Source organism: Giraffa tippelskirchi, chromosome 8 (genome assembly GCF_054371585.1).
Source record: "Giraffa tippelskirchi isolate mGirTip1 chromosome 8, T2T-mGirTip1v1.2.pri, whole genome shotgun sequence".
NCBI classification, from domain to species: Eukaryota; Metazoa; Chordata; class Mammalia; order Artiodactyla; family Giraffidae; genus Giraffa; species Giraffa tippelskirchi.
Window position 1 is genome coordinate 77,796,122 of NC_137282.1, and position 23,763 is coordinate 77,819,884.

The window sequence follows — 23,763 nt, forward strand, 5'->3', positions numbered from 1 at the left end:
CCAGGCAAACAGCTGAAGAAAACAGCCTGTCACAAGGAGTGAACAACCATCAGAGAAACATTCGTGGAGACCAAGCCTGATTTCCTCAGCTTCTGGAGAGCCCGGTCTCCCTCCTTTGCATCAACGGCCGTTGAAGGGACGTGTGGGCAGTGGGTAGCAGGCGATACTGCAAGTCCTTGGTTGCTTCCTACGTAGCTTCAAGGGAGAAGGGAGTGAAGTAGGCTTAAAAGATATGAGAAAAGCAGGTGTGACAGCAGATACGAGATAAACGTCCTCAAGCAAATATCCGGGGGCAGCCTGTACTCTCAAGGTTCTGGGTGACGGTTCCTCACTGAGGCAGGAACACCAGCAGAATATATCCAGTACGTGAGACTTAGCCTAACGAACAGCGGTGCAGCAACTACCGCTATTCCAAGGGAGCAGAGAGCAGCCCCCTGAATCTGGGAGCTCATCGGATGCTCCCAGCCAGGCCAAGTGTTCCGTCATTCACAGGGTCTCACAGGTTATCAGCTTCAGAAGAGGCCTCCTGGAGACGGCGACAGAGAAAAAGCAACGTCACTGCGCAGCCCGCAAGATCCACCCCTTCTACCCAAAGGGGCAATGGCTGGTCTGGTTTTCAAACACGGCTTCCTTCTCAGCCTGGTCTAGCCTCTTCAGGCAAGCGTGACGGGGGGCGTGGTCACAGAACTGCACCCGAACCGGAGCGGACAGCTGCTCCCCGAGGTCCTTCCAAATTCATGCACCACGGCCCCAGCCTCGGTCCCTCCTTGGACTCGTCCTGAGATGCCCCGCTGGGCTCATTTCCCGTCACTGTGATGAGTCCTGAACCTGCTGGTTCAAGCTCAGGTGGCTCCCGGTGGTCCTCCCGAGGACACTTGCCGTGCCATCTCCAAACGTCACCCTCGGGCTCCGCGAGTCCCAACCACGGAGATCCAGACCGGGAGGAGTCGTGTGGAAAGCTCCCTCTAGTGACCGCTTTCTCAAGGTCACACAGAGCATCCAGTTCTTGCCGAGCCTTCAATGTGGAGGGGAAAGGCCAGAGGTCCTTGGTGGAGCTACTGATGCTGTTCTCTGCGTCCTCCTGACAAAGATTCTCTTTGACCAAACCCTGCTCAGGCTCCCCCAAACTTTTCAACCAAGTCCTCTTCCGTGTTCCTCTCTGCATTGTCCAATTTTAGCTCGAATCCTGCTAAGTCAACTTAACCAGAAGCCCCCACCCTCAGTATCCGATCACCTTCCATACCCGATCAGGTTCCTCGTTCACCTGATCCTCCGACCCAGGGAGGACGTCTGACCTCGCTGGCCTGCCTTCAGCAAGCATCCTGTTACCCTGGTTTAGCCAGAAGCCCCCTAACCCCGATGTTTCCTCTTTACAATTTTCCACCCAGTAAGCCCCACCTGCTCCTCGGCTGTAAACCCCACTTGTCCACACTGAGTTCAGAGTTGAGCTGGTTTTACAGAGGTCTCTTCCCCTATTGCAACAGCTCCTGAATAAAATCTGTTTTCACCATTTTAACTCTGTCCAGGTCTGGTTTTTCTCTGACTCTCCTTTTACAGGACAGAGGTCTGAGGTGTCCTGAGGCTTACAAAGGATTTCATAAAATGATGCAGCTAAAACACGTTTAAAAGAAGAGTGACTAATAACCACTTAGTGTTTTTAACAGAATGAAATAGGACTCTGGGTTTACCCTTGAGTTTACTGGGGAAACCACAGGTGGGGGAATAAAGGATCATAGAGTTTGTCAGGAGAAACTTCCCTGGTGGCTCAGATGGTAAGGAATCTCCCTGCGACGCAGGAGAGTCAGGCTCGATCCCTGGGTCAGGGAAGATCCCCTGGAGGAGGGAACGGCACCCCAGAAGCGGGCGATCGTGGAGGAAGCTTTACCGTCGCCCCCCTCCCGGTGTTAGAGAAGGACTCCTATGCGAACGTGTGGCGTGTGGGGCTTGCGGAGACCTTAGAAACAATCTAACCTGGTTCCCTCGCTTTCCGCCTGTGCGGATAGATGTCCCAAGGGGCTATGACACACTCAAGGGTGGAGGTGTTGGAAGTTCCCACCCCAGTGACCAGCCTGACGGGCCAGCCTGTGGGTCAGCCGCTGACCAGGCTCAGAGGAGGACACCCGCCTCGGCCCTCAGCCTCCCCCTGCGGCCGCAGGCCCCGGCGGGGGACGTGCACTTGGGGGTGGACGTGAGGCAGGGCGCGTCCGCGGGCCTCGGGCGCCCCTCGGGCAATGACCTCTGGGTGCCAGCTGCGACGGGGCGACCCGGGGACTCCTGCTGCCCCCGGAGCCCCGAGCCGCCCCGGGCCCTGCCGCTGGGCTGCAAGCGTCCTCCGGGGCCTAAGATGGGACTGATGTCAGCCACGCTGAGGGGAAAAGGCTCAGTGGCTGGCAGGACGGGGGCCTGCTGAGCGGGGCTGCCTGACCCCAGCCCCCTCCTGGAGACGGACGTCGGCTCCCGGGGGGAGAGGAGCGCCCCGGTGGCACTGAAGTACAGCGTGGAGCCGGCCTGCCCACCCCCGCCCCCCGGGCAGCCCCCTGCACCCCTCGCCCCCGGGGCCACCCCGGCTCCCTCCTCTGAGCTGCACTCCCGCCGTGTAGCTGACGGCTGCTGGGCTGGACCTCGGTCAGCACTCTCGCTGGCAAAAGACAGGTAACTTGAGGTCTCGTCAGCCTCTGCTTTGGGGACCGCTGGCAACTCAGAGCCTTCCTCTGAGGTTAGAGGGTCCTGGGGTGATGAAGGGGGCTTCTGCTGGGGGGGTGGGGGCATCCTCTGCCGGCTGTGGTGTTGGCTCAACCCCCACTCGGGTGAGCAAAAGTGGGCCAGGCCGTCTTCTCCAAAGACTGCGTTGATCTTTGACACGTTCCCCGTCTTCAGAGCGAGCTTCACCAGCAGCCAGCGGTGGCGGCTGAGGAAAGAGGCCTCCCCCGCCGCCTGGCTTTCCAGCCCAGCCTCTGGGGGCACCCATGGTGGGCTGGGGGGCTTCCCCAGGCTTGGGAGCTCGTCACTTTCCTCTGGGCAGGTCCCCAGGCTGTCCGGTCCCTCTCTGGCTGGGCCCGGGGCTTGTGGAGAAGAGTCTTCTTCTGCTTTATCACCCTCTGTGGGGCCACAGGACATGTGTACAAAGCCTCGCCAAATGTCTATGGATTTCGGATGCAGCAGGCTGTAGTAAATGACCAGTGAGACACTGCCTGCAAAACAAGGGGGGAATAAAAAGCACAAGGTTATGTTGCTTGAAGTCCTGCATCCTCCCTGTGGTTTGCAGAATTCCAGGTTCTCCAATTTTGAGTACAGTAATATCATTTGGGATCCAAAACAGGACTCTTTTGGAGCATCAGAAGTGAATATTTGGGGGAATTTATGTATGTTCCAGCTCCAATAGGGCTTCCCAGGTAGTGCTAGTGGTAAAGGATCCGCCTGTCAATGCAGAAGACGCAAGAGACGCAGATTTGATCCCTGGGTTGGGAAGATCCCCTGGAGAAGGAAATGGCAACCCACTCCAGTATTCTTGTCTGGAGTATCCCATGGACAGAGGAGCCTGGAGGGCTACAGTTCATGGGGTTGCAAAACAGTCAGACACAACTGAGTGACTGAGCGTGCACACACACACACACACACACACACACACACACACACACAGTTCCAATAAGCTGCAAATGTTTCTACACTTAAAAAATGTAAGAACAAAGTTTAAATGCTAGAGATTTTATGACTTCTTCCTTGAAGGAGGCTCCAACTGAGTCCTCTAGGTATACGTGTGCGTGTATATGAGACAGAGAGAGCAGTTTGGTAGAAAAGGTAATTTCACTTTCAGAAAACCGGGTCAAATACTCAGAACACAACCATCCACATACCGATTGATGGATTCCAAAGTGAAGGGAGAGAGAGATAAGGAATCATTTCAAAAACAAGACCCAAGCAGAGGTTAAAACACCCATCAAAAACCCCATATCAAGGAATTTCCACGAGCAGCAACAAAACTTCCTTTGTGCACAAACATCTGAATCACATTGTTGTCAGCTTCATTTATTTTGATCAGAAGTGTTGACTGCGGTAATAATTTATTTAGCAGAGCATTCCAGTAATCCTCCCACGTTATTTCCAGTTTCCTGTTGTACTGGACCAAGCGCCGGGTTTCATGGAGCTCGTAATAAACAGCATGAAGCCTGACATGGGGGCGGGGGTGGGGTGTGGGCTTTGGCAGAGCCAGGAAACGCAGCAAGGATGCAGCTAGAAGGAGCCGCACAGACGTCCCCTCGCCTCGTCTCAGCATCTCTGGGGGAAATGGGGTCAGAACTCCTGATGGAGGGTGACCCAGTGTTGTCTCTGCAGGGGGCTCAGGCCATTTCCACCCAGTGTCCTGAGTCCTCACGGTCAGTGGGCAGGAGGTATTGTCCCCCTTCTCTTATGAGGAGCCCCCCGAGACCAAGAAAGGGGAGCTGACCCCGTCGCACTCCATCCTGCCAGTCGCAGGGCTGTGTGTGTTCAATGAAGACAGAGATTTTCCTTGAAAGCCTGCTGTTTAACTGGTTTCTTGGTTGCAGCCCCAGGCTGGCATGCAGTAGGCACTCAATAAATGTTTATCCAGGCAGCTCAAGATGGAAGCCAGAGCTGCTGCTTTAAAGCCTGGGCTCCACCTCCCCACTGAAGACTCCAGTCCGGAGCACCTGGACGGTCGAGGGTTCCGCTGCCCCTGGAAGCTGGAGGGAAGGGCCAGCCAGCCTGGTTCTGCCTGAGCCCCTCCAGCCTCATGAACAGGCCAACCCTGGGGCGGCCCCTGCTCTGCTTGCGGTTCTGAGCATGGCCGAGCGAAGAAGACAAAGGCCGATCCAGGCCCTCACGCCTGGGTGGGGGCAGCCTGGCTACCCTTAGCGCAGGGCCCGGCCCTGGTCTCTACCCAGCTGCTTCCGAGCCCCGATTCCTACCCCTGGGGTGAGCTGACTGCAAAGAAGCACGTTGTGGGAGGCGGGTGGGGGACGGAAGGGCAGCGAAGGCAAACTCGGGGCTCACCGATCAGAAATCCAGACAAGACGCCTGCGACGGCCCCCAGGCTGGTCCACGAGGCCCCCTGGAGAAAGTCTGTCGCCAGCAGCACAAGGATGATATTTTCAAGCAGCATCACCTGTGAGAACAGGAGAGTCAGCACGCCTGGGCAGTGCACGCCGCCTGGGCACGCTCCCGTCTGGCGATCTCCTGCAGCCCCCTTCAGGGCTGGGAGCTCAGTCCTCATGGTCAGGGGGGCTCCCACTGCTGACCAGGCCCCCCTAGTAGCAGGGCAGGGCCGAGCAAGCCTCTCTCGCTAAGGGGGCTCTCCTGTTCTCACTGCAGAGGCATAAACGCACAGGAAACGGAAGGGCACAGCTCACAAGGCTACAGGGGTCCCTTTGGGGAGTCGGGTGGGGCTGACAGGGGCTTCTATTTGCTACTTTTTCTGTTGCATAGTCTCATGTTAACTCTATACACATGTTAGTTTTATCATGCGATAACTAAAAGTATCTGCAGAGCTCACAGTGACACTGGATTCTAGTAAGAGTCACAAACGTTCATAATGATTTTAGATTTTGGTTTTTTTCCAAATATTTGCCCAAGACACCCATCTCCTCCCGTCCCTGGACACCGGAGCTCATGGTTCCTGGCCTTTCGGGCCTGGACTGAATGATCACCAGCTTCCTGGTTCTCCAGCTTGTGGAGGGCAGACTGTGGGACTTGGTGGTGCTGTAATCGCATGAGAGAATCCCTGTAACAAGTCTCTTATGTATCTAGACACATCTTCCCGGTTCTGTTTCTAGTGGTTGCATTTGTCAGAGCCCTCCAGAGAAAGAGAACCAACAGGATGTGAACGCAACCACTTTCCATTGACAAAGAGGCTCTTCTTGACCAAACTTGACTCAGATGGGCTCCTCTGAGCACTCTTCTTGGCCTATAAAAACTGCAGACCTGAAGCAGAAATGACTGTTTGAAACCAACACTAACGTAGTTTCTAATAGCTCAAGCCTGCATCCCTAGTGTGGTGATCCAGCCCCAGAGAAGTTCCTGCCTGAGAAAGTTCGGTGCTGCCTGGAGAACTTGCTGTTTGTTCCAGAAAATCTCTGGTCATAAGACAGAGAGGCCCAGACCCCTCCACGTAGGGGGAGCTACTTTAGAAAGCCTGCAGTTATACATAGTTTCTCTGTTCCTCTGAAATGTCAGTCTTTTGCCGCCCAGAGCTGTCTTCTCCAGGACCTGAGAACCAGCCCTCAGAAACACAGACATCTCGGGAGACAGCTCTCCCAGCTCTGTGTGTGTGAGTCGCTCAGTTGTGTCCGAGTCTTTGCGACTCCACGGACTGTAGCCCGCCAGGCTCCTCTGTCCATGGGATTTTCCAGGCAAGAAGACTGGAGTGGGTTGCCAGTTCCTTCTCCAGGGGAGCTTTCCGACCCAAGGATTGAACCCGGTTCTCCCACACTGTGGGCAAATTCTTTACCATCTGAGTCACCAGGGAAACCCAGCTCGAAAGTGTGTTAACACTGCCTCCCATCATGAATACGTGGGAAGTGTGTGAACGACCCAGATGGTTTGCGGTCACTCCCTGACCTTGCTGGAGACCACACTGTTCCCTGCCCTCCGCTCCCCCTTTAAAATGCGCAGTCGCCTCTGCATAAATGGAGGTGAGGGGTCAGCCCATGCGGGACCCCTCTCCTTCTTGCAATTGACTTATCAGGATCTGTGTCCCTCGCCTTTCCTTGGTGTCTGGATATGTTTGTCTCAGCACCATCCACACGCACTCTCCCTTGGGCGCCCCCGGGTTCCACAGCCTTCACTGTGCTTCTGCGGCTTCTCCCCACTCGAAACTTCCGCAGTGTCTAATTTCTGCCTTTCCTGCTTGGTCGCTCTGAGCTCAGTGGTCCAGTGACTAAGACGACTGGAAAGAAGGAAGCGCTTGTTACCTTTCCTTGTGTGTGTGCCTGCGTGCTCAGTCACTTCAGTCATGGCTGGCTCTGGGCGGCCCCATGGACTGGAGCCCACCAGGCCCTCTGTCCATGGGATTCTCTCCTGACAAGCACACTGGAGTGGGTTGCCATGCCCCCCTCCAGGGGATCTTTGGGACTCAGGGGTTGAATCTGAGTCTCTTGCTTCTCCTGCATGGCAGGTGGATTTTTTACCCACCAAGACACCTAGGAAGTCCCCCTTCCTCGCATAACGGCCCCTAAAACTCCGGGGACATGATCTGCTGATGAGGGTGTGAACGTGACAAAAACAAACAAAAGCAGCAAATGTGAAACACCTCCTTCTTTAGTTCTGCTTCTCAGGGCACCTCTGGACACCAGCACGTGAGCGTGATGCTCCCACAAATGGACAATGAAATTCACCCTCTTTTATTCCCAGTGTGTGTGGGCTACGCTCTGCCACACACTCAGCCCTCAGCCCACACGGTGTGAGGGGCCTGGTTACTCCCAATTTCCAGATGTGGAGACTGAGGCTTGGTGTGACTCACTCATTATCATGGGTCCTCTGTGGGGCCTGTGGCCTCAGGGGTCAGTGAGCTCTATGGGGCTCCCCTAAAACCCGGAGGCGACCACGCCGTCGCCTTCCCTGGACCGGAGCAGCCTCCTCAGCTCTTCCCTTCACTCCAGTCTCCATCCTGCAGCACCGGCGCCTCTGAAAGTCTCAGCTTCTATTTTTGGTAAAGGCCACTCTTGGTTGCTTATTGCAGCCCAAGTTTATTATTTTATTTACTCTTCACTGGGACCTTGAAAACTAGGTAGGTCTTAACATCATTGTCTCAGCGACACCAAGAGGTGAGTGCCTGATGCACTGATAAAAAGTAGGTCCAGAGAGTCTAAATTCTCAGTCACAGTTGGTAACATTTAATGACAGAGCCAGGGTCCCATGGAAGCCGTCTGGTTCCAAAGCCTCAGCTCTGAAGCACGTGGCTGATGCACGCTCTCCTTTGCCTTCTGCGATACAGCTCAACTTCCTCCCTCTCATCAAAAGTGTCCCTGGTCATCCGAGCAGGAAGTGATAATCCTGTGAGATTCAGACACTGCTTTCTCTGCTGGCATTGGTCCACATTCTGCCTCTTTATTATTATTTGGGTACAAATTTATTTCCTCTAATGGACTAGAAGCTGCCTACACATAAGCATTATGTCACCTTTGTGTTTTTCACACTATCTATGACCACAGCTATAACTCAGCAATTGAGTTGATTGACAAGGATGTCACGTATATGACAAAGAATAGAACTGTGATTTTACTTATCAGATGGGCTGATGTAGAGAGTCGCTGAAAAGCATCACCAAATACACCACAATCCTCGCTATGGTAACTACGTGGAAACAAACATCAGATTGCTACTTTCAGAGACCATCATCTCTGCTCAAGACTATAATTCCTTTTGGAGTTTTTCCTAAAATCAAGCTATTCCTTCTTAACAGATATGCGTGCACAAATGCACACATGCACACACACACATGCACGGCCACATTCCACGTATACAGTAACGTTAGGATCACTTGCCGTGTAGAACGTGGCCATCCTCGTTCTGGAGGGGCTGTCCCAGAGGTTGAGGTAGCAGAGGATGAACACCGCACCCACGAGCAGGTTGAAGAGCCTCCAGCGGCAGGTACTGTCCACAATGTCACTCTGCTGGGCCACGAGCCAGAAGGTCATCACCAGCCAGTGGGCACCTGGAGAGAGCAGCCCCGGGAGTCAGGGTCCAGAGAGGAAGCAGGGCTGGGGGAAGCAGGAGGGGTGGGGCAGGGACTCGGAATCTGGGGCCCGTAACCCTCCTCTCTGTTCTGACTGTGTGTGACTTGGCATCCGAGGAGACGGACGAAAAGCCAGGAGAGAGGCAAGGGACACAAAACATTCACATGTTTTATGTCACGTGAGCCTTCGTGCATTCCTCTCTCCCGGGACACTCAGGGACACTCAGGGTGTCCCTCCACATTCTTGAACCTAGGCTGGCCGAGACTGCTTTGCCGGGCAAAATTCAGCAGAAGCCATGCTGACCGAGTTCTGGGCCAGATTTAAGAGGACTCCCTTTCTCTTGAAATTCCCAGCTGCCATGTCTGAAGCCAGCTGCCTCGGCTGCATGGAGAGGGTGGAGGGGCCCCGGGTGCAGGATGTCTGAAAAGCCAGCCCAGGGGGGCCCCGCTGTGAGTCCAGATACCTGCGAGCCTACAGGGATGGGGCGAGGACCCTGCAGGCAAGAAGCCCCAGCGAACCCCGGTCGGCCCTCAGAAGCCGGGTTGTTGCTCACAAGTGGTTCTTTTCAGGCATTAAGCTCTGGGGTTGCTTGTCGTGCAGCAGTAGACGGTCGGGACAGAAGCTCAGCTTACCTGCGACAACCAGCACCCAGACGCGGTGAGCCCAGAAGAAGAGAACCAGGCTGAGGACACGAGCCCCGAGCATGCCCATCCTCCAGAGCTGCTGGCAGCCGAGGGCCGTCCAGGGTGTGGAGAGGTGGTCCGGCTTCACGGAGCGCAGGGACCCAGCGTAGCACACCAGGGCCCAGGACAGCGTGCTCCAGGAGCACAGGGCACTCACCCCTGGAAGGCAAGCGGACGCCACCAGGACCCTAGGACCCCTAGCCGACAGGACCTGCCTTCACAGGCGGCACCGCCACCTCCATGCAAACACACAGGCCTGTCCCCATGCGGAGAAACGAGGACCTGGGGACTCCTCCCCCCCAGGCGGGCTGGGCTCTCCGTGGGCTCACGCTTAAGAAAAAAGGCCCAGGGGCTTCCCCGGTGGCTCAGCGGTAAAGCAGCCATCTGCCAGTGCAGGAGACACAGGTTTGATCCCTGGTCTGGGAAGAAGATCCCATGTGCTAGGGAGCAACTCAGCCCGAACACCGCGACTACTGAGCCTGTGCTCTGGAGCCCGGGAGCCGTACCTCCCGAGCCCACGTGCCACGTCTAATGAAGCCCCTTCACCTGGAGCCTGTGGTCCGCAACGAGAAACCCTCACACTTCAACTAGAGGGTGGCCCCCACTCAACGCAACCAGAGAAAAGCCCACACAGCAAAACGAACACCCAGGGCAGTCAATGAATAAATAAAATTATAAAAAACAAACAAACAAACCAGCCCAGCCACTGCCCCTCGAGCTCCTCTGGTTTATGACGATGCAGCTCTTAACAGCTCTGAACGTGGTATTTCATCTCAGCTGTACTTTGCAATTCAATCCATATGTGTGCATGTATGTTGTATCCAACATGCATTCAGTTTGTGTCCAACTCTGCAACCCCTGGTGAGCCATAGCTCGAAAGGCTCCTCTGTCCGTGGGATTCTCCAGGCAAGAATGCTGGAGTGGGTGGCCATGCCCTCCTCCAGGGGGCCTTCCCGACTCAGGGATCAAACTCACGTCTCTTCTACCTCCTGCACTGGCAGGTGGATTCTTTACCACTAGTGCCACTTGGGAAGCCCTCAGTCCATACAAAGGAGTTGCAACCAGATAAACAAGACCAGAACACGAGGGGGTGCCAGGCCCGGAGGAGGCACCCCGAGCCCTGGCCTGAGTGCCAGCGCCTCTGCTGGCGCCCAAGTTGTTGATCCCACTGCTCTTAGGGGGTGAGGCGCGGGCTGCATGGAGTTAGTCCCGGGAGAAACGGACACAGTGATCTCACAAGGCGCTGCACAGGCGTCCCCAAGGTGCTTTCAGGGTCCTCTCACCACCTGCAACTTCCCTCTCATGGACCAACCCCCACGAAGGAAGTCCACCCCCTGGGAACTCATCGCCCCAAACAAAAGCCAGTTTTCATGGTCACCTTGGGCATCGTAGGTAACAACCCTGGTGGCTCAGATGGTAAAAGAATCCACCAATACAGGAGACCTGGATTCAGTCCCTGGGTTAGGAAGATCCCCTGGAGGAGGAAATGGCAACCCACTCCAGTGTTCTTGCCTGGAGAATCCCATGGACGGAGGAGCCTTGAGGGCTGCATTCCATGGGGTCGCGAAGAGTCAGACACAACTGAGCGACTCACACTATCACTTTTTCACTTTTGTGAGCCGTAGGGAGCTTGGGCCACCCTAATTCTCCCCAACAGGGCACATCGTAGGCTGCCAGGGTTTGCTAAACAAGGCATTCGTTTCTATCCCCCATGAGAAGTCAGACAGTCTGCGGTCGGGGGTGGAAGTTACTCACCTGGCATGACAGCAGTGAAGTCAGAGACGAGGAAAACGTATGTTTGGATCAGCAGGTGGGGCCCGACCTGAAGCAGGGCTTCGAGGAGGCGTAGGGCCGCCAGGTCCGCCTCCCGCAGCAGCAGCTGGGCCTGGTGGGCGGCCTGCCCTTCCTTCCAGAGGCCGGCGGACATGGCGTCCCAATGCCTGATGCAGAGGAGGGCCAGGACTCAGAACCGCACTGCGAGGGCTCAGTCGGACCCCTCTCCTGGCGTATCACCTAGAGGCGGAGAGCTTTCCACGTCCCAGGTCCCTGAGCCCTGACTCTAGGCTGAGGGTGGCGCTTCTGGTCCCAGTGCAGGAATCCTGCCCAGCGGATCTCACTCTGCCCACATGTGGAAGGGCCGCTGGGTTGGGAGCTGGGAGCAGACAGGTTTGCTGGGGGCTCTCTCTGAGCCCTGCAAAATTCCGAGCTAAGCCTGAATTCCACCCTCCACCCACCGACCCCGGGGCCTCCAAGGTCAGTCGTTCAGGTTCAGCCGTGTCTGACTCTGTGTGACCCCACAGACCGTAGCCCGCCAGGCTCCTCTGTCCATGAGATTTCCCAGGCAAGAATACGGGAGTGGGTTGCCATTCCCTTCTCCAGAGCCTCTCACGATGGGAATTAATTCAGTCCCGCTGGATGGCAGGAAGGGCAGGGGGCTACTGTGGGGTCCGCAAGACCAGGCTGCCCCGGGCACAGGGACACACTGGCTCCTCCGGGTGGGGCCACCTTCCTCACGTCCAGGAAAAGGAGTCAACACAAGAGAAAAAAAAAAATCAATTAAAGTTCTTGTTTCATTCTACTTCCGATAAGCTCACCCTCAAAACCTTTCCTGATGCTTCATTCTTATGAAAGCCGACTGGAGGTGCCGTGGACCATCGTCCTGGGCTACCTGGAGGGTCGTGCATGCATAAAAATGTCACCGCAGGCTCTGAGGACTTCGGGTTTTCACAGCAATTTCCCCCTCACCCTCCCAGGAGCAGGAACAAGGTGACCCCTACACCTGCCTGCAGCAGGGGCACGTATGCTTGCCAAGTCCATGGGCAATCTCAAACTTCAGTCCTATCCAAGTTAAGAAAAACTGGAAATCATTTAAATTTACCGATTCCCGAATCAGAGCTGGGTGTGCCTTTCAAGTCACCCCAAACGCCCTCTCCCTCTGATCTCCGGCCAACGTTTCTTCGCCTTTTTCATGACTTGGATCCCGGAGTGAAGTGATTCCTTACTGAGTCTTTGAAGCTGTGATCTCTGACCCAAACAGAATGCTAAGAAAAAGCAGATGAAGCCACACCTGTAGCTCCCCTTCGGGTCCTGAATCCTCAGTTCTGGGGACAACCCAGCCCCCCTTCCTAGCCTCCCAGCTGCCCCCATTCATTCAGCAGGCATCTTTATGGGCTGCTCCCACCTGTTGGAAACTGCAGAGGCTGCAAACAAAACTGGAGACCTTCTCTAGAAGCCTAAGATTCAGTTGTGGAAAGAAAACCACACACGCGCGTGAAGTTTTAAGCAGGAAGAAAGACGTGCCGAAATGAGAGGGGAGAGAGGGGCCCTGGGGAGAGAGGACAACGTGGGCATAGAACGGCCAGTGGCAGTGTTGGTCCCTTCTCCCGCTGGCAACCACCACTCTAAATTTCTCTCTCTATGGTTTCGGCTACTCTGGGCACCTCACGTAAGTGGAATTATACAATGTGTGTCTTACTGCATCATGTCCTAGAGACTCATCCATATTGTAGCGGATTACAGAATGTGCTTCTGTTTTCCATTGTATGTGTAGACCACACTGTACTTATCCGTTCATCCGTTAATAGACACTTGGGTTGCTTCATGTTTTGGCTATTGTGAATTAATGCTGCTATGAATACAGGTGTACAAAGATCTCTTCAGGACACTGCTTTCAACTTGTTTGGATATTTACCCAGAAGTGGAATTGTTGGATTATATGGTAATTCTGTGTTTAAATTTACTACACTGTTTTCCAGTGCCTACACCATTTTACAAGTCCACCAACAGTACACAAGGGTTCTAATTTCATCACATCCTTGCTAACATGTTATTTCCTGTTTGTTTTTTTGTGGTGGGGGGGATAGTAGCCATCCTAGTGGGTGTGAGGTGGTATCTCATTGTGGTTTTGATTTGCATTTCCCTAATTGTTAGTGAAGTTGAGCATCTTTTCATGAGCTTATTGATAGGAATGTATATTACAAACTTTTAAATGTTAAATTTATACCCATCAATACTAAGCTTGCCTTCCATATCCTGAAAGCTCATCTCAACTTTTTTGTAATAATTTTTCCCTTCCACTAAAGAAACATTTTTAACCCAAAACACAGGCTAAGAATGAGATGGATTAAGTATTCTTCTATTATCTCATGCTGAGTTTACAAATGCACTTACAGGCTTAAAATTTTTCTTACTTATTGGTAACATACAGCATTAAAGTAGAATTATAAAAACAAAATAGAAAAAAGTAACTGACTTTGTTTAAACAAGTAGTTACTAATGTCTAGTTCTTTTGAACAGTCAGACTTAACATTATCTGTATTATTTGGAATTTTAAAAAAATACATGGGACTTCCCCGGCAGTCCAGTGGTTAAGACTCTGCACTTCCAATGCAGGGGACACAGATTCAATCCCTGTACCTGGTGGGGGAACTAAGATCCCACGATGTTTGGCTGGAAAAAAGAAAAAAGAGGAAAATATTTATGTTTTAAGTCCTTGCACTTTTTATAAGCTACTTTATGTCAGGAGGTTCTTGTTTAATTGGTTTCTCTGTAGTTAGTACAGTCTTCTGCATTATATCGAGCCGCATGCATGCTAGGTCATTCAGTCATGTCTGACTCTTTGCGACCCCATGGACTGTAGTCCATCAGGCTCCTCTGTCCATGGGATTCTCCAGGCATGAAACGGAGAGGGTTGCCATTTCCTCCAGGGGATCTTCCAGACCCAGTGATCGAACTGGGTCTCTCCTGCATTGCAGGCAGATTCTTTACCATCCAAGCCAGAATCCCTTTTTAAAAAGGTCTGTCTAGTCAAAGCTATGGTTTTTCCAGTAGTCATGTACAGATGTGAGAGTTGGTCTATAAAGAAAGCTGAGTGCCGAAGAACTGATGCTTTTGAACTGTGGTGTTGGAGAAGACTCTTGAGAGTCCCTTGGACTGCAAGGAGATCCAACCAGTCCATCCTAAAGGAGATCAGTCCTGAATATTCTTTGGAAGGACTGATGCTGAAGCTGAAACTCCAATACTTTGGCCACCTAATGCGAAGAGCTGACTCACTGGAAAAGACCCTGATGCTGGGAAAGATTGAAGGCAGGAGGAGAAAGGGACGACAGAGGATGAGATGGTTGGATGGCATCACCGACTCAATGGACATGAGTTTGAGTAAGCTCCGGGAGTTGGTGATGGACAGGGAGGCCTGGCGTGCTTTGATTCATGGGGTCGCAGAGTCGGAGACGACTGAGCGACTGAACTGAACTGAACTGAGAAGGATTGCGCAAACAGAGTTGTTTTGGCTCCACCTACAGGCGCTTTTACTGAACTGCAGTTTGCTGAGAGGCTTCTTTACTGACCCTGATTGGGAGTCCATTACAAAATTCCGTGTGGATTTGCTTAAAGACAATTCCTTATCCAGTGTATTCTTTGTGAAAGCCAGATATGCTGGCTGCAGGATGAGAGATTTATTTTCTACTTTAACTTTCAAAGCTTTCTTCTAAGGAAGTAGATTTCCATTTGTTTGGTTTATTTTTAAACACAGAAACACTGCAAACCATGGAGCTTTTTATGTTAACAAAGTTCAGTTCAATTCAGTCGCTCAGTCGTGTCCGACTCTTTGCGACCCCATGAATCACAGCACGCCAGGCCTCCCTGTCCATCACCAATTCTCGGAGTTTACCCAAACCCATGTCCATCAAGTTAGTGATGTCATCAAACCATCTCATCCTCTGTTGTCCCCTTCTCCTCCTGCCCCCAATCCTTCCCAGCATGAGGGTCTTTTCCAATGAGTCAGCTCTTCGCATCAGGTGGCCAAAGTATTGGAGTTTCAGCTTCAGCATCAGTCCTTCCAATGAACACCCAGGACGGATCTCCTTTAGGATGGACTGGTTGGATCTCCTTGCAGTCCAAGGGACTCTCAAGAGTCTTCTCCAACACTACAGCTCAAAAGCATCAATTCTTCGGCACTCAGCTTTCTTCATCGTCCAACTCTCAAATCCATACATGACCACTGGAAAAACCATAGCCTTGACTAGATGGACCTTTGTTGGCAAAGTAATGTCTCTGCTTTTAAATATGCTATCTAGGTTGGCCATAACCTTCCTTCCAAGGAGTAAGCGTCTTTTAATTTCATGGCTGCAATCACCATCAGCAGTGATTTTGGAGCCCCAAAAAATAAAGTCTGACACTGTTTCCACTGTTTCCCCATCTATTTCCCATGAAGTGATAGGACCAGATGCCATGATCTTAGTTTTCTGAACGTTGAGCTTTAAGCCAACTTTTTCACTCTCCTCTTTCACGTTCATCAAGAGACTCTTTAGTTCTTCTTCACTTTCTGCCATAAGGATGGTGTCATTTGCATATCTGAGGTTATTGGTATTTCTCCCGACAATCTTGATTCCAGCTTGTGCTTCTTCCAGCCCAGCGTTTCTCATGATGTTCTCTGCATATAAGTTAAATAAGCAGGGTGACAATATACAGCCTTGATGTACTCCTTTTCCTATTTGGAACCAGCCTGTTGTTCCATGTCCAGTTCTAACTGTTGCTTCCTGACCTGCATACAGGTTTCTCAAGAGACAGATCAGATGGTCTGGTATTCCCATCTCTTTCAGAATTTTCCACAGTTTATTGTGATCCACACAGTCAAAGGCTTTGGCATAGTCAATAAAGCAGAAATAGATGTTTTTCTGGAACTCTCTTGCTTTTTTGATGATCCAGCGGATGTTGGCAATTTGATCTCTGGTTCCTCTGCCTTTTCTAAAACCAGCTTGAACATCTGGAAGTACAAAACTTAGACCCAAATTTGTGGTTCACCCCGAGTAACTGCATTTGCCATTACCTTGTTTTCCAACACTCCCTTAAGCTTCCTGCATGCTCTCACTTCTTTTCTTTTTTCTTGCCTTTTTTTGTCCTTTTAAATTATATATATATATATTTTTTTCTTTTTTTTAGTCACCTTAACTGATTTTTTAAAATAAGAAGAGATATTGACGACCAGTTGTTTTTCCTAATTTCTAATCTTCATGTCTCTCTTCACTTATTTCCATTTTTAAAAATGTATTTAGTATTCATGACATCATTGGAGAGGCTTGGGGAAGATGAGTAGGGGGTCAGCGTTGGACACCAGCATGGAAGTGGACATGTGAGCCTGACCCTGTCCCACTTCTGAAAAAGGTACTGGATCAGATGGGCCAGAGGGTCCCCACAGGACCCCAGAAGGCAGACTTATCTGACAATTATTCAGGAAGTTTCTCTCAAGTGACTGGCACTGACTTCACTCTTCTGAGAGCTATGACACGTTTGCTTAGGGGAAAGCTGATTCATTTTTTCAAGAGGTGGTCTGTCTTTGAGGTCACATACTTGTTAGCTATAATGTACCAGGTGGTCCCCGGAAGGACTTGAGCCCTTAGTGGTTTTCAGACCAAGCTGGGCTGAGAGAAGCGTCAGTACACGTGAGCAGTGCCCACGACAGGTTCCAATCCCCCCCTGAGCCAGAAGGAAAAGCCACGTCTGCTCTCTCCCTACTGGTCAGAATCACATCTTTTCAGAGACACCACACAGCTTGAACACAATGGCCCACCATTAGGCTAAATTGGTGTGGCTGAAAATGCTTCTGGTGCCTTTAGAGATGGAGGGTTCCAGCTCAGAGAACCCCAGTGAAATTTGGCTAGCTGCATGATACCTTTATGAGAAGCACCCTCTGGGGTATTCCCTGGCAGTCCAACGGTTAGGCCTCTGGGCTTTCAATGCAGAGGGCCCAGGGTTCGATCCTTGGTCAGGGAACTAAGATCCCACATGCCTGGTGGCAAGGCCAAAAAAAAAAAAAAAAAGAAGCACCCAAATTGAGATCCACTCCCTCCTCAGAGTCTGCTGAGATACCATAAAACTCACTTTAGTTCCTCTAAAGAAAGCCTTGGGCTACAGCTTGAGGGCATAAAACACCCAGCAGCGCTGCCTGAGATCTGAGACTAGACAACCACTCCTTGGACAGCCTTCCCACCCTCGGCATCTTCCTGTACCCTGAGCTGAGGGGCTGCACTGGTCTGATCTCCCACAGGCCAGCCCGCTGAGCACTCGGCCTGTCCAGGTGAGACCGACTGAATTGAAACAACAGCAAACAGGATTTGGCCCAAGTCATGAAAAAGCTTTTGAAGGGTCAGAGATCCTTCTGGAAGGAGCCCCCTGAGGATGTGCAAGGCAGTTTAGGCTGGGTGAGGGGAGTGGCATCAGAGCAAATGTTCAAAGAGATGGCTGCAGAGCCTCTCCCAAGCCGGCACGTTTGTGACCCGAAGGATGGAACAGCTATGTGCAGAAGGACTCTCCTATTTCAGGTGTGAAGTCACCATCAGGGTGAAAGGGGCTGTCTGTTCTTACCGCTTCCACACGCCGAGCTGGAGGAGGTGCAGGACCACCAGCAAGCAGCCACCTTGACGTCCATCTTCTCGGAACCAGAGGTAGCTCAGGCCCTGGACTAAGAAGCCGGGCAGTAGCACCGAGAGGACCAGCCAGGCCCAGAGGAGCCGGCCTGTGGTGAAGTAGTAAACCACAGCGCAGAGGCCTGGGGATGAAGAGGAAGGACCAGAGGGTTAGTGGGAGGCTGGGGGCGGGGGGCGGGGGGGAGCCTGGGCGCCTGGGCAACGCTACATCCCCAGAGTTGGCAGGGCTGCCTGCTAGACCCAGCTGGGGAGCTGGCAGAGCCCAGAAGCAGCCTAGATGGGAATGAGGTTGAATGGAAAGGCCAGAGCTACCCAAAGGATCAGACGCCATGGTCCGAGAAAAAGACTGCTGGATCGCGTAGGGCAGCGTGCACAAAGCACTGGGTACTTAGCACGTGCTCAAAAATGTAAAACCTTCCCTCTGGGGACAGAAGATCCTAAGACAGGGTAGGGTTTCCCAGGTGGCTCAGTGGTAAAGAATCTGCCTACAATGCAGCAAACATGGGTTTGATCCCTGAGTTGGGAAGATCCCCAGGAGGAGGACATGGCAGCCCGCTCCAGTATTCTCGCCTGGGAAATCCCATGGACAGAGGGACCTGGCGGGCTACAGTCCCTCGGGTGGAAGAAGGGTTGGACATGACTTAGCGACTAAACAGCAACAAGAAGAAGACAGGGTCAGGTAGTGGAAGGAGCTTGACTGATCTAATTCGGATCTGCCCTCCCTGATGAGTGACATAGAGGTGGGTGCCCAGGACTAGCAGGTGCTCAGGACTCACAGGAATTGTTTGATACAACTGTTGCTTGGGTTTCCTGATGTTAGAGTTTAACACGGATTTATGGGCGCAAAAAGCTTGAATTGCAGAGCAAGAGAGTACCAGCCCTGGGCACAGACCGGAGCCCTGCAGGTCTGGACTGGGAAGCCCGGGGTTGGGCAGCGCCTCCTTGGTCCACAGGCTCTATGCTCATGTGGAGTCGCTAAGTCCTGTCTGACTCTTTGCGACCCCATGGACTGCAGCACACTAGGCTTTTCTGTCCTTCACTATCTCCCAGGAGTTTGTTCAAACTCAAGTCCATTGAGTCAGTGATGCCATCCAACCATCTCATCCTCTGTAGCTCACTTCTCCTTCTGCCTTCAATCTTTCCCAGCATCAGGGTCTTTTTCCAATGAGTCAGCTCTTCACATTACATGGCTGAAGTATTGGAGCTTCAGCTTCAGCATCAGTCCTTCCAATGAATATTCAGGGCTGATTTCCTTTAGGAAGGACGGGTTTGATCTCCTTGGTTCTGTCCCCTGCTCTAATCACCCGGCACACTCAGCAAACCAGGGTCCCCCAGGGAAAAAGCCTCAGGTGGAGTCACACCCTCCCCTATCCGAGGAACGCCCAGGCTCTGGCTGGGAGGGAAGGAGGGGCCTACGTCCGCGGGACCCTCTAGAGTGGATGCTGGAACTGCGGTCCTGTCTCATCAGCGGGGGCGCTGGACCCGGGCGGGAGTTTAGGGACCGAGCTCAGCCTGGCTCCTCCTCTGTACACCTTGGAGACCTCAGGGGAACTGCACGGACCCCAGCTCATAAGGGCCCCGCTAACTCAAGGTGGGGGCAGCTCGCTCCCAGGGGTCAAGTTCAGAGCCCGGCACTCAAACTAGAGCGAGCTGGGGAGGGGCGAGGAACCCTGGGGGTCTCGAGGCTGGAGCGCCATCAAGTCCACTCCCACCCGCCATCCGGGGGGACCCCGCGAAGGAAGAAGCGGCTGCTGGGTGCGGGGCAGGGAGGGGCGGAGGCCTCGGCGGCGGCACCGAAGGAGTTACGCGTTCAAACTGGAAAGGCGCGAAACCGCTCCGCGCGCCCGCTCCGCCGCGGCTGGGGGACCGCACTCAGCACTCGGCCTGGGGATCCCCAGCCGGCCTCCTCCGGCCAGAAGGTGAACTGTCCTCCAGAGCTCCGCGGACGTCGAGCTCGGTCCCACCCCAACCCGGCCCCAAACGGCTCCCCGCGCCGCCCGGACCCCAGGCGGGCGAGGGAGCCGGGAGGGGCGAGCAGGGCGCGCCAGGCCCTCGTGCAGCGCCCCAGCCCCGCAGCACTTGGACGAGTCCGAGAGGCCTTCTGGAGGGAAGGGGGGGTCAGACATTCCCAGACTCCCGGCGAGGATCGCCCGTTCGAGGCGTGGGGCTGGGGGTAGGAGGGAGGATTGTGCGTCCGCAGGGGAGGGGTCTCAAGCACCGGGAGGACCATGTATGCAGCGGGGCGGGGGTCCATGCATCCTCTGGGGGATTTACGCCTCCCCGGAAGGGCCACGCGTTCGCGGGGATCCCCGAGGGGCTGGGCTGCGGTGAGGGTCCCCGGGCGTCGGGGTGGGTCGGAGGGGCGAGCATGGCCTGCCCGGCACTCACGCGCGCTCTGCTCGGCCGCCAGCAGCAGGGCGGACAGGCCCAGGACCCCCGCGTGCATCCTCCGCGCCGCCCGCCCGCCTCCTGCGCCCCCGCCCCTTCCCCTCCGGCCGCCCCGGGACGGGGAGGTTTCCGGCCTGAGACCCCACTGCAGGATGCGTTTGGGCTGGGCTTTTCGGCGCAACGTTTTTCCCTGGGTTTCCCTCTGTTTTTTTCCGGGTAACTAGACGGGGCGGAGGAAGGGAAGAGAGGCAGCTTGAGTGGTCTGCTTGGTAAGCAGGTAAAGCACCGATTACGCCCGGCCTCTGGATGCGCGCAGCGCCGGTCCCCCTGTGACCGCCCTGGTACAGGACTCGGTGAGTGTTAGGGCCGCGGGCGGGCTGCTCAGCAGGAGGTTAGGCCGGCCCCGCTCGAGCCGCTGAGCGGCAGTCTGGTGAGCCACTAGTCTGAGCGCACGGGCGTCTGTGGGAGGAGTTGACTTGGAACCGTTAAGGAGTCTATCCGAAACCGTGGAGGGCAGGAAAGCTGGCATCTTCCCCGTTTCTCACTCTTAAATCCATCACGATCTCTGTCCGCACAAGTTTTTTTTCCCCACATGGACTTGACGGTTAATCAAGACTCCCACGTGCAAGAAGTAAAACTGCTCTTTGGAAACACCTTCCCCCACGTAGTATGACCAGTCTTGGCCTTCCGCAACCTGCAGACATTGAGCAGAGGGCAAAGGAGAGATTCAGGCAAGGCTTTATTGGGGCTCCCGCTCTGGCCGCGAGTGTGTGTGTGTGTGGCAATAGTTCCCTTGCTAGCTCCCAGAAGGGTTAGGGTTGGAGCGGGGAGCTTCTTCCTTATTTGGGGTGAGGGTTGGGGTGGGGTCAGGCTGGAGGCTGGCTTAGGTGGTTTGCCCAGCTTTTTGTGGTGTTGAGTGCAGGGAGCACTCAGTACCCTGCTTTTGCTCCTACATTCAGTCTTTGCTCCTGGCTCTTCAGAAATGACAGCTGAATTTGTTTTTGTCTTTGTGTGTCTTTTGGGGTGAAGAATTCGCCCCAACTGCACATGCACACAGTTATTTTTAGTCTCATATAGTATCTTAGTATTTTATAGGGTGCAAGCATTCCAGCACTGTAGCAAAGTGTCCCAGTCCCAGGCCTGTCTCACCAAGACATCTATCTATCTGTTTGTCTGTCTTATCTATCTATCCATCTAACTAGGGTGTAGTTTAAGGAAGAAGTGATATTTAGGCATGGTGATGCTGATGATGCAAGTGGGCTGTTTAACTTTCAAAGTAGGCAGTTAGCCAAACTATTCCTCCTTTTTGGGCTTCCCTAGTAGCTCAGATGGTAAAGAATCTGCCTGCAGTGTGGGAGACCCGGGTTTGATCCCTGGGTCGGGAAGATCCTCTGGAGAAGGAAATGGCAACCCACTCCAGTATTCTTGCCTGGGAAATCCCATGGACAGAGGAACCTGCAGGCTACAGTCCATGAGGTCACAAAGAGTTGGACACGACTGAGTGATTAACACACACACACACACATGCACACACACACACACATTCCTTTTTATTTGGGAGAGTTTTCCACGTGCATCCTTAAGTCAAGGATTTGCCACTTCCAAAGGACCTTGCTGTGCTGACCTACTGGTTTAATGAGGTAGAGTACCCGCTCCTTCCCTACAAAAGCCCTGCGGTAGAAAATACCCCAGCTGAAGAACTTACATTTTAAAGGGAAAAAATAGAGGGGGGTGACCCAGGTGACCCTCTATATCAAGTGAAGCTACAAAACGTAATTAGTTTTTCATTTACCAAAATAAAACTGCAGAGTCAGACATCTTTGATTCTTCCCTATGGTTTGGATGAAGTTCTTAAAAAAAATGCTTTATTTCGTTGAAGGTAATGTATTTGGCTTCCCTGATGGCTCAGTGGTAAAGAATATGCTTGCAGTGCAGGAGACACGGGAGACTCTGATTCAGTCCTGGGTGTGGAAGATTCCCCTGGAGAAGGAAATGGCAACCCACTGCAGTATGCTTGCCTGAAAATCCCCAAGGACAGAGGAACCTGGTGGGCTACAGTCCAGGAGGGTGCAAACAGTTGGACATGACTTAGCAACTGAACAGCAACGTTTGTTTATCCCAAGAGGCTTCCCTCCTAGTTTTCCACTCACTTTTCAACGAATTTCTGGATTTCTCATCAGAATTTTGAATTCTGATCTTCTAGGTCTGTCCCCATTTCAGAGTCTCAGTTCTGTGATACAGATGTTCAAACCCCCTGTAAACTTTTGGCGACTCTTCCCTCAGGGCTTCCTTTGTGGCTCAGCTGGTAAAGAATCCGCCTGCAATGTGAAAGACCTGGGTTCGATCCCAGGGTTGGGAAGATCCCCTGGAGAAGGGAAAGGCTACCCATTCCAGTATTCTAGTCTGGAGAATTCCATGGACTGTTTGGTCCATGGTGTCACAAAGAGTGGGACAGGACTGAGCAAACTCCACTTTCACTTTCCCTCTATATCAATATAAGGGAACAGGTTTAAGATCTGGGTTGCCATACGTTTAGCTTCATTTTCACCAAAACCGCCCTTGTTAAAAGGCCCACTCCCTTTGACTGACTACTACCTCCCCTTTTATTGGCTTCCAGTCCCCAAAACCTCCTTTTCCTGGTTGTCCTGCAAAGGGAGTATGTCATAATGTGTCCACATTGGGAGCAGGACTCTCCTCCTCTACAAAAGGGTTAGAAAATTGAAGTCACATACAGAATTTGGAATTGGGAGGAAAGGAATCATTGTGGTATTCCATACTTTCCTCAATGTTTCAAGTTTTGGAAAAACAGAATGTTTCCCCAAATTTCTAAGTATTATTGGAGGCATAAATATGTATCCCATTTTCATATGTTAGAAAAGAATCCATTGATTTAAAGGTTTAGAGGAGGGTCTTACTCCTGGGACAGCAACAGTGAACAGGAGCCAATAGTGAATGTCTTCAGCCCTGAAGCTATGGGAGGGTTTTTGTGAGGAAAAGTATATGGATGTGTGTCAAAGGATAACTTTCCAAGTCCTGCAGACAAAGTGGGGAGATCTGCTTTGTGACATGTTTTAGGGAGGAAAAGTACATTGCAGTAATTATTTTAAAAACCTGCTTGTGTGATGGCTGGTAGTTTTAAACACTTTACATTCTTTCAGATTTATTCCATGAGCTTGTGTGGTGGTAACAAGGCTGGATTCCTGCTTAGTAAGACAGCTGAGTGCATAATTCAGGAATCAGCTGAGTAAGTTAGACATACGATCACGGAAGGAACCCTCCATCCACTTGGCTCAGTTCTGAGGCTTCGGTACAAAATAACAAAGAGATTTGTGAGGTCTAGGAGGGCAGAGATATCTGTTTCTTGAACCCAGGTGGTTTCCATCTGCAGACTTAAGTTGAAAGGCCTCAAATAATGCAGGACCAGATGTCTCTGAGGCTCCCCCAGGACCTTGCCTGAGCAGGGTCGTGACATTCTGGGAAACCTGGCTCAGGTTTGAAACTGAAGATCAGAGCTGTGTCACCACCGGGGCCTGAAGGGGTAGATGGGGTGGGGGGATGTTGAAACGAGTGGAGCCGAGT

General features: G+C 52.7%; 1 protein-coding gene across 1 annotated transcript; it reads right to left on the bottom strand.

The window, feature by feature from the left end:
* Positions 1–1,679: 1,679 nt before the first annotated feature.
* XKR5 (XK related 5) lies at positions 1,680–20,254 on the bottom strand. Its single transcript, XM_081521383.1, has 7 exons — positions 20,185–20,254; positions 17,735–17,918; positions 11,129–11,313; positions 9,323–9,532; positions 8,499–8,668; positions 5,011–5,122; positions 1,680–3,191 (listed from the first exon to the last, which is right to left on the bottom strand). Exons 1-7 carry the CDS (start codon positions 20,240–20,242, stop codon positions 2,107–2,109), a joined length of 2,004 nt encoding a protein of 667 aa, XP_081377509.1. The 5' UTR covers positions 20,243–20,254; the 3' UTR covers positions 1,680–2,106.
* Positions 20,255–23,763: the final 3,509 nt, after the last annotated feature.